The sequence below is a fragment of the Etheostoma spectabile genome, chromosome 15 (assembly GCF_008692095.1).
Source record: "Etheostoma spectabile isolate EspeVRDwgs_2016 chromosome 15, UIUC_Espe_1.0, whole genome shotgun sequence".
Lineage (NCBI taxonomy): Eukaryota > Metazoa > Chordata > Actinopteri > Perciformes > Percidae > Etheostoma > Etheostoma spectabile.
In genome coordinates, this window is record NC_045747.1 from 5,186,828 (window position 1) to 5,196,607 (window position 9,780).

The window sequence follows — 9,780 nt, forward strand, 5'->3', positions numbered from 1 at the left end:
TAGTGGCTGTAATTCTGCACCAAGGCTGAATTTCAGGAAAGAGACAGATATAAAAGCATCCAAAAAGCACCGTGTCATGGGACCTTCAATGTTCTTTTTGGCCTAGCAAACTTTTTAGTTTTTTTCACATGCTGTCGCAACAACTAGTAATGTTAGAAAAATTTGAACACCACACCGGATCGAGCTAGACCGGAAACAAAACCGGCACGCCACACACACTTGTTTGGGCTTGCGAGCCGGCCAAAGGAGTAGTAACGTTACGTCCTGAGTGGATGGCGAGCGTGAGACGCAGAAATGGATGCCAATAAGATTCTGAATGAAAAGTTTTTAAAATGGTTCCATTAACAAGACCAAAGTGACTTGTATGTTTAGTCGTTGTGAACTGAGCTACAGTACCATCGCAGAACATCCAGTCCACTGGATGGCCAAGCACACAGCTGATGCCAATGCTATTTAACTGCAATCAAATATTTTAATTGTTTGACAGCACTACCATAAACAAAAAAATCAAAACAAATTGAATTAGCAACAGCTCATTTTCCGAAGGTTTCAGTTGCAAATGGAACCATCCTGGTTGCAGTGAGTGGAAGAGAGGGGGCATTACTGTCCCCTTAGACAGTTTATTGTAGTCAAGTGGAGGAAAGTACGGAAGTGTTTTTATTGTTAGTTTGATATGTTTGAAATTGTAATTCTGTTTTAACAAGCAAGGTGTGTGATTGACCATATAAGAAAAATACTCATTATATATTTGAAAGCAAAACAATTTAAATGAAAAAGAATGGATGATGAGATACTTCAACTTGGATTGGACAATTGGATTCTCATCATTTTTCTCAGGTGCTATGACTTGAACCTAATTTTGTGTTTTGCTTTCTCTCCCCCCCCCCCAGATCCCAGCGCCCCCAACGTCCAAGTGACGCGTATGACTCTGTTATGTGAAACGGCTCCGGGCCCTCTAGTCCTTGACTTGCTGGGTAAGTGGCGCACACGTGGTCTTTTTGAGTCCGGGATCAAAACTCAACAGCAGCTTTTTACAGTGAACATGGGATCATGTATGTTTACCATCTGAAAGATGGACAGAAGCCTACATACAGGCAGCTGTCTTTCCTTTCAGCGGACACACTGGAAGAGTTAGCTCATAGTAACATTAATTATAAACTGTAATCACTCCCATCCTTGCGTACAAATGGCATTAGTAATGACATGAATCCTGTGTAAGTGGGTTAATGAGCCATTTCCTGATGGCTCTACACCCCCCCCCCCCACATAGGTTACACAGAGCTTGGCTCACTGTGCCACCTGATGGCCAGTATCATTACTACGGGGTGTTGAAAATCAAAATACAACTTTGCTTTTGAGAGTGTAATTTTTTTTCCTCTTGTAAGAATTAACCATAAAATCCCTACTTATGTGTTAACCTTTTAGATTATATGTTTTAGCCTGTGTAAATGTTGCGTTGCTGCGTTCATGCTGTTCCAAACTGATCTTGAAGTGTATATCTGGACATTCTTCACTCTTGCTTGACTTTTCTTTTCATGCTGTGCTGCTTTCCCTTCCAGGAGACCTTGAAAACTTCAAGAAGAACCCATTTGTGCTGAAGGAGGGAGTCGAATACAGAATAAAGATCAACTTCAAGGTGAGGGAGTCCGGTCCTTGTCTAACCCAGGACTCCTCTCTGTTTGCTGTCTCAGACTGTTGGAGTTGTGATGATGTTACTGCAGCTGCAGTGTGCGCTATCTTTGTTTTGTTGTTGAGCAGGATGTGATGCATGTTTCCTTTTGCAGGTCAACAAGGAAATTGTGTCAGGCCTGAAGTACACTCAGCAAACATTCAGGAAAGGAGTAAAACGTAAGGCTGCCCCTATTATTTCTCTTTTATCCTCTTCTATTCCTAAATTGGATTTCGAACGGAATTGTCACGTAAAGAAGAATCCTCTGACTTAAAGGAACAATTCAACATTTTGGGAAATGTGCTTTTTAGCTTTTTTTTTTTTTTTTCTTCAACCTAGCCCCTACTTTCCCATGTCTAAGTGACTGATGGCAACAACAATCTTTGACGCTGGTGCAGTATTAGGCAAGAACGCTACAGTTTGCAGCGGAAAGACAAGCTACAATGTAAGTTAATAGGGCAGTTGTCTAGCTTGTATTTACCTTCACAAAAGTGCTCGTTTTGCCACTGACAGGCTCAGATTTGTATTTGTATAACATTGTATAACATTATGGAAAGTAACCCTTCACAGATAGACCTTTGAGACCTTTTTGTTTAACCAGAAACTGCTCTAAAGTCGCTAGCGCTAAACCCACCAGACTCCATTTAAAAAAGCAATACTTTTATCGTGTATAAATCGTGTGCATTTTCACATGTAAATCGGTAAACTATGTGTTTATTTCAACCAAAACTAGAGTTGAGATGGTTGGAAAAATGGTAAGAGGACCAAAACGGCTTTTCATAGTTTTATTTAGTTTCTGTCGACTTTGAATTTGAATTATTTTTGATGCTAAAATCACTTTTATTTATTGACATGGAGTCTGCTGGGTTAGCGAATGCAATTTCGCAAATGTTTTTAATTTAAAACAAAAAACAAAAAACAAACTTACTTTAATAGAAAGGTCGACCGCCTTAGAAATCCTTTCCAGAATGTTGTCAGACACTTAGAATATCAATCTGAGCCTGTCAGCGGTAAAACAAGCACTTTTGTGAAGGTCAATACAAGCTTTACGATTGCCCAATAACTTAAATAGTAGCCTGTTTCGCCACTGCTGACTGCAGCAATCTTGCTTAATACTGGACCGATTTCAAAGATTGTTGTACCCATCAGTCACTAAGAAACAAAAACATGTTCATTATTTAATACTATTCATGTCTGTACAGTAAATATCAAGCTGCAGCCATTTAGCTTAGCTTATAGCATATTTTCCAATATGACAGACTTGTTTAAAAAGGCCCTCCATGTTCTTGGTGGAATGATTAAGCAGCAGGTCGTACTGTCTGTGGAGACCGTTCGCTTTAATTATTCTCAGTGAATAGGTTGATGTTCATAAGCAGGGAGCATTTCTGCTGCTGTCAAATCTGTTTGAATGTATTTGTTTTGCAAATGGAATTGAAGATGTGGTCGAGAAGCTTCTTCCAACTCCCTTTCCTTTGCCTCTCTAATGTCCAGTTGACAAGTCGGACTACATGGTCGGCAGCTACGGCCCCAGACCAAACGAGGAATACGAGTTCCTCACCACCATGGAGGAGGCACCCAAAGGGATGCTGACCCGCGGCACCTACACCATCAAGTCCAAGTTCACCGATGACGACAAACACGATCATCTCTCCTGGGATTGGTGCCTCACTATCAAGAAAGATTGGAAAGACTGATCTCCCCCCCCCCCCCCCCCCCCCCCCCCTGCCATCTTCCATCGACATCTTCCTCAGCCTTCTGCCTCTTTCTTTTCCTTGCTGTCATTCCATTATTTCTGTCTGGATTACGTGTTGATTTAAGCTTTTGCTCTCTCCGTCCATCGACCACCTGCTCTTACAGTTTCCATTCTTTTCTTTTTTTTCTAAATTCCAATCACTTCATCATTCCTCCCAACGCAACTCTTCATTTGTTTGCACCTGCCTTTTCTGTTAAGTATTACATCTTTAGAAATGGAGAAAGCAATGTGCACAATCCAGATTTTGCTGTAATGGTTTGTTTATAAAAAGAAAAAAGAAAAAGTCAAAAAAAAATAGTCGTTTAACTGCTCTTGGAAAAGTGATAAGCTGTATGATTCTGACTGGCCTTTAGCGCTTTCTTTTTCTTCCCCCTTTTCATTTATCACATTGTTTTGTACAATTACCGTGACCTGCCTTGGGAAGCATTGTACAGGTAGCAGTAGTGCTGGATGTACGTGGCCACTGTACGGCCATTGAGCAATCGTTGCTGGACACAGCCCTCCTAAAGCCTTTGAGCCGATTTATTTGTACCAGGGCCTTGGTTAAATATTTGGAATTCAGGCCACTTTAAAAAAAAAAAAAATGATTTAGCACCCTACAAAGTCTGCTGACTGAACGGGGGAAACAGAATGACCTCTGACCCCTTGTGACCTCTCTGTAGGTGTGGCTGTTCCTCTCCTGATCAGGGTAATTTGCCAGGCTGGTTAGCAGCCATGTGGCCTTAACAAGAACCCATAAGAAGAAAGTCAACGTAATCAAGCCATTTGCCTTCAGATTATATTTGCCAGGCCACCATGTGTCTGTTTTTATAACCATAGGTAATACATGGACAGGGAATCAGGACTAAGGACTTTTAACACCTTTTTATTTCAGGTTTGATCAGGTTGTTAAACCATTACGTGTTGCCGTCGATCACGTTAGCTCTATTTACATCTTTTTCTCTGCAATAATTGTAGCTGTCTAAATATCCGAACTGAAAATACGAGTATTTAGGTTGTAATGGTTGTCTGTCACCTGGTGTCCTCTCTAGTCCCAGAGGCATGTCCAAGGTCTGTTGAACTGCTCACCTTGTATTACTCAAGTTTAGAATTTTCCAATGCTGACTGTGCCTCCAGTCTCTAACAGTCACATGCTGCTCCCGCTGACTCTGCAGCACTCATACGTGCTCATCAGTGAGGTGAAAGGTTTTCTGTAATTGACATTTATCAGTATAGAGACATCAGCCCCACTCAGACAGACATACGTCTTTTTTTATACACTCCAGAAGTATGGGAATGAAGTCCGTTTCTGCAGCTTCGTTAAGCTCTCGTGTCACGGACTGATGTTTTTTTCTCTGTGGGTTTGGGTTTGACTCAATGTGTGCAACTTGTATTACTGATCTCCTGTGACAATAAAGTGTTCAGACTGGGCTTGCATGTGTTCTGTTTTAATCAACATGCTGTATCTTTAGATTTGTTGCAACATTTGAAAACAGAAAAAAAAGAACATGGTGGAGGCTTTTTCTTTTAATCAACAATACATTTTGTATGGCCTTCTACAAGAACAACTGACAATGTGGTAGCACAGCAGCGTAGAACCGACGGGTGTCATGTCTGAGATGATGGAATGAATCCCTGAAACGGATCAGTGCCCTGCATGCTGTAAAACACCACCGAGGAGTCGCTTCAGACGCCATGTCCTTCACTACATACGTTATAAGTTCATCTAAGTAAACTAATCGCCATCAAACACTTAATGCACAATACACTTTGGCAACTGTCTTGAAGGATGTCAACCATCCAACAAATTCAAAATACACGTTCAGCACTTTAAGCAACCTCAAGCTGGTCAAAAGCGTGCGATTTCAGTTCATACCGGCGTTAAACTTTATTTAGCACTTAGTGTTTATTAGACAGATATGTGCTTCAAATGCCATAAGTAGTTTCAAAGCCAGTGGTCTTTTTATATGAATTATTTGGCTTAATTATTCACTATTAATTAAAAAGTAATTATTTCTGCATTAGTACATCTCAATTACGAGGACATCACACGCTAGACTGTCCTAGGACAGAAACAATAATTCTAATTACAATCACTCCAAAAAAGGCATTTCAGCAAAAATCTTCCATACATGTAATGAAATATAAGATTCCACTTTCAGATTAATCAGCCGTCCACCGCTAACAATATGCATCATTAATCAACCAGCTCCATGACTACAGGCTTCCACCCATTAAGTCATGAGTGGTCAAATGTAACACAAGCTTTCCAAACAGTGAGGTAAATTAAATATTTTCTGTGCGGTCACTGTTTTCAGTGCATGTTGTATCTCCTGCTCATTTGTTACTCTTTTTGCTCTTGGTGGATTTAATGTCACACTTGGTCTTCTGCAGGCGGGAGAAGATCTCTTTGAACAGGGCCTTGTACTCCGGCGTGTTCTGGCTGAGACGTTTGTCCACCTGCTCCACCTGCCTGCTGATCCCCTCCAGGGCCTCTGGGGTGGAGGGAGTTTGCGGGGGTGTGGGAGGGGTGGCAACGGCACCGGCACCCGATGTCGAAGGCCCCGCGCAGACCATGCTGTACTCTTTCATGGAGGGGTCTCTGGAGACGGGCCGGGAGGTCTGCACCCCGGCGTGGCACAGGCTCTCCTCGTGGCGCCGGCACTTTCCCAGCAGCTCCTCATACTTCTCCAGCAGGGCGTGGTACTGCTCGTCCACCTCCCGCAGGATGCTCATGCCACGTTTGCGCACGCCATTGGCGTGCAGGGCGTAGCTGCCTTGGCGCCTACCTGAGGCGTCGCGGGCCGAGATGGCGTTCAGAGCCGTGTCGCTGCAGCTTTTCCTCACTGGGCCTCCCTGCTGCCCCGTGTCCCCTGCCTCTCCAGCGCCTCCTTCACCTCCCTCCTCCAGACCTACGCCCTCCTCTGGCGTGTCTGTCTCAGGGCCGTTGCGGAGCAGCGTCTCCAGGCTGTCTTCCATGCCCCCAATCAGACAAAGCCTGGACTTCCTCAGCTGCTGCATCTCCTGGAGCTCAGCCTCGAGCTCCTGGACGCGCAGCTGGCAGCCCTCTGCTCCCAAGAGACGCTGTTCCAGACGCTCAAACTCCTGCAGCACAGTGGCGCACTCGCGCTCCGCACCCTCCCTCTGGGACCGCTCTGTGGCCACGGCTGAGCGCAGGGACGAGACAATGTCTCTCAGGCGCTCATTCTCCTCATCCACTGGCTGACTCTCAGCCAGGTCCACACTGCCCGGGTTGGCCAGCAGGAAACCATCCTCGTACCTGATGAAAAGACGCGGTGCATCATTAGGTGTGCTGGGTTTTAAGCACAGTTTGTTAAATACTTTACAACTGCACAATCATGCAATTAGAGCACCACTTTGGGAATTCTTTTAAAAGGCAATATAAAACCCAGTCTTTCCTAAAGTCCCAAGTCATATGGTCAAAGTCTTGAGTTTTTTTTATTTATTGCCATAGCAAGAACCGTCATCCAATCAGGACAATCACATCCCGGGTGGCTTTTTGAGTCGTCCACTCATGATTCAGTTTGTGCAGCATAGCATGCTTGATAGTTTCTTTTCTAATGTACATTACAATAGAAACTCTGTTTGACCTTGGCGCAGTGCAGAGCTCTTTGAGGCAGGGGAAGGAGTGCACAGTCTTACGCCGTTCCTTCTTCTCTCTACGGACCCTCAGCTCCTCCAGAGTTCGCAGCTCCTCCACCCGAGTTGTCAGGCTGTCCACCTGACCCCGCATGGTCTCCATGGTGCCCGTCAACCTGTGCACACCCACGAATGATTGTTCAGTGCTCGTTATGTCATTATTACAGAGACCTAATTCCCCCTTGGGTGAGCTTACCGTTCCTCTAAATCCACAGTGAGCCACTGTTACGACATAAAGCATGTGAAGGAGGAGAGGCACCCACTGAAATCTTTGGCATTAAGACCACTAATGTGATTTGTAAAGAACTTCAATCCCCGATTATGAATTGTTAAAGTCAGCAAAAATGTTTAGTCCTCCATAGTTGCTGGTCTAGTTTCCGTAAAAATGTGGAGTATCATTCTTGTCACGGACATATTTTGCTACAGTGTATGATCACCTGTCTATTTTCTGCTGCGAGGCCTTGCTCTCCAGTACCAGTTTCTCATTGGTGATCTCCAGCTCTCTGGCCGTCACATCCAGCTGTTCATACACCTTTGCATGCTGCTCGTTCATCTCCCTCAACATTTCCAACTGCTTGGACAGGTACTGCAAGGAAGACAAGTTTAGGATTAAAATGAGGTGATAAATACATCTGCAGTTGTTCATCTAACGCACTGATTCCAGACCGGGTGTACTTTTACCCCTGACGGTGCACTGAGGAGTATCTCAGTTTGAAAAAACTGAAATTCCAATTTGGTTAATAAAATACAACCACATGTTGAGTCAACTGACCGCCACGTTTTGTGATAAGAAAACTAGCGAGCAGAGAAGCTGAAATACTTCGCTAAAATACACATGACATATGATATCAAATTATAACATACTATCCTATGACTTTTTCATGACTTTTTATAGACACTATATTATGACTTTTTTGACATACTAAGTATTGTGACTTTTTATAACCTTTGTCAACACACTACTTTGACTTTTTTCCGACATTATATATCACTTTTTTCGACCTACGTACTATGACTTTTTTTTTTTAAATCACTTTTTTTGACGTACTATACCAAGACCTTTTTCACTTTTTTCAACATACTATGACTTTTTATACAATCACTTTTTATTACATTTTTTGACAAACTATACTAGGACTTTTTTTATCACATTTTTTGACATTCTCTCCTATGACTTTTTTCAGTCTTTTCGACATACTTTACTATGACTTTTTACAACATACTATATTATGACTTTTTTATAACTTTTTTCAACATGCTATACTATTACTTTTTTCAACAACCTATATTGTGACTTATTTCTATTGCAATATGACTTTTTTTGATATACTATACCAAGACCTTTTTTCAACATACTATGACTTTTTTTCTGACAAACTACTATTACTTACTTATCACTTTTTTCTATAGACTATACTATCACTTTTTTCGACATTCTATCCAATGATTTTTTTCACTCTTAGACATATTTTACTATGACTTTTTTTAGCCATACTATACAATGACTTTTTTATAACCTTTTTCTACATACTATGATTTTTTTCTCCAAACTACTATTACTTACTTATCACTTTTTTTTGACAAATTATATTATAACTTTTTTAATCACTTTCTTCGACATTCTATACTATGACATTTGTATAACTTTTTTCAACATACTATACTATCACTTTTCTCAACACATATATCAACAACATATATCTCTACTATGACATTTGTATAACTTTTTTCAACATACTATACTATCACTTTTTTCAACATACATGACTATGACTTTTTTATCACTTTATTGACATAATATATCACTTTTTTTTGACAGACTATGCTATGCCTTTTTTATAACAATTTACAACTGACCGTACTATAACCTGTTCCTTAGCTCAGTCTGTTAGAAGACTGGTTGGGGTGCCTAAGGTTGGGAGTTTGATTCCCAACGATAGCTACATTTTTTTATTAAGTCCAGAGGAAAGTCACACTATACTAGGACTTTTTTCCTCATACTGTACTATGGCTTTTTAATAACTTTTTTCAACACACTATACTAGGACTTTTTTATCACTTTTTTTCGACATACTATACTACGACTTTTTCCTAATTCAATATCTTGTATTTTTTATCACTTTTTTTGACATACTATACCAAGATCTTTATCATTTGTTTCAACATACTATGACTTCTTTCACTTTTTTTTGACATACTATATAATGACTCTTTTATCACTTTTTTTGACATACTAAAAACTGACTTTTTATCACCTTTTTGACATTCTATACTATGACTTTTGTATAACTTTTTTTGACAAACTATACTATGACTTTTTCATCACTTTATTGACATACTATACTATGACTTTTTTCAATATACAATACTATGCCTTTTTTATAGAAATTTACAACACACCATACTATGACTTGCTCTTTAGCTCAGTCTGTCAGACGACTGACTAGGGTACCTGAGGTTGGGAGTTTGATTACCAACAGTAGCTAATTATTTTTTAACTCTTTGACATATGATATCAAATAACATACTATCTTATGACTTTTTCATGACATACCTTTTTGGACTTTTCATAGACACTATACTATGACTTTTTTGACATACTATACTATAACTTTTTCCTACTATATGACGACTTTTTTCAACACACTACTTTGACTTTTTTTCCGACATACTATATATCATTTTTTTCAACCTACTATACTATGACTTTTTTTTTTTT

General features: G+C 40.6%; 2 protein-coding genes across 2 annotated transcripts in view; one reads left to right on the forward strand and one right to left on the reverse strand.

The window, feature by feature from the left end:
• Window positions 1-4,830, forward strand: part of arhgdia (Rho GDP dissociation inhibitor (GDI) alpha) — a 14,739-nt gene extending 9,909 nt beyond the window's left edge. Inside the window, exons 3-6 of the mRNA XM_032538219.1 lie at window positions 891-974; window positions 1,560-1,636; window positions 1,785-1,848; window positions 3,161-4,830. Of these exons, the coding sequence (XP_032394110.1) occupies window positions 891-974; window positions 1,560-1,636; window positions 1,785-1,848; window positions 3,161-3,363 (428 nt within the window). The 3' untranslated portion in view covers window positions 3,364-4,830. The remainder of the gene's footprint in view (window positions 1-890; window positions 975-1,559; window positions 1,637-1,784; window positions 1,849-3,160) is intronic.
• cdr2l (cerebellar degeneration-related protein 2-like) overlaps window positions 4,004-9,780 on the reverse strand; it is an 11,304-nt gene continuing 5,527 nt past the window's right edge. The window contains exons 3-5 of the mRNA XM_032538217.1: window positions 7,499-7,647; window positions 7,013-7,177; window positions 4,004-6,681 (exon numbers count right to left, since the gene is read on the reverse strand). Coding sequence (XP_032394108.1) covers window positions 5,739-6,681; window positions 7,013-7,177; window positions 7,499-7,647 — 1,257 coding nt within the window. The 3' untranslated portion in view covers window positions 4,004-5,738. The remainder of the gene's footprint in view (window positions 6,682-7,012; window positions 7,178-7,498; window positions 7,648-9,780) is intronic.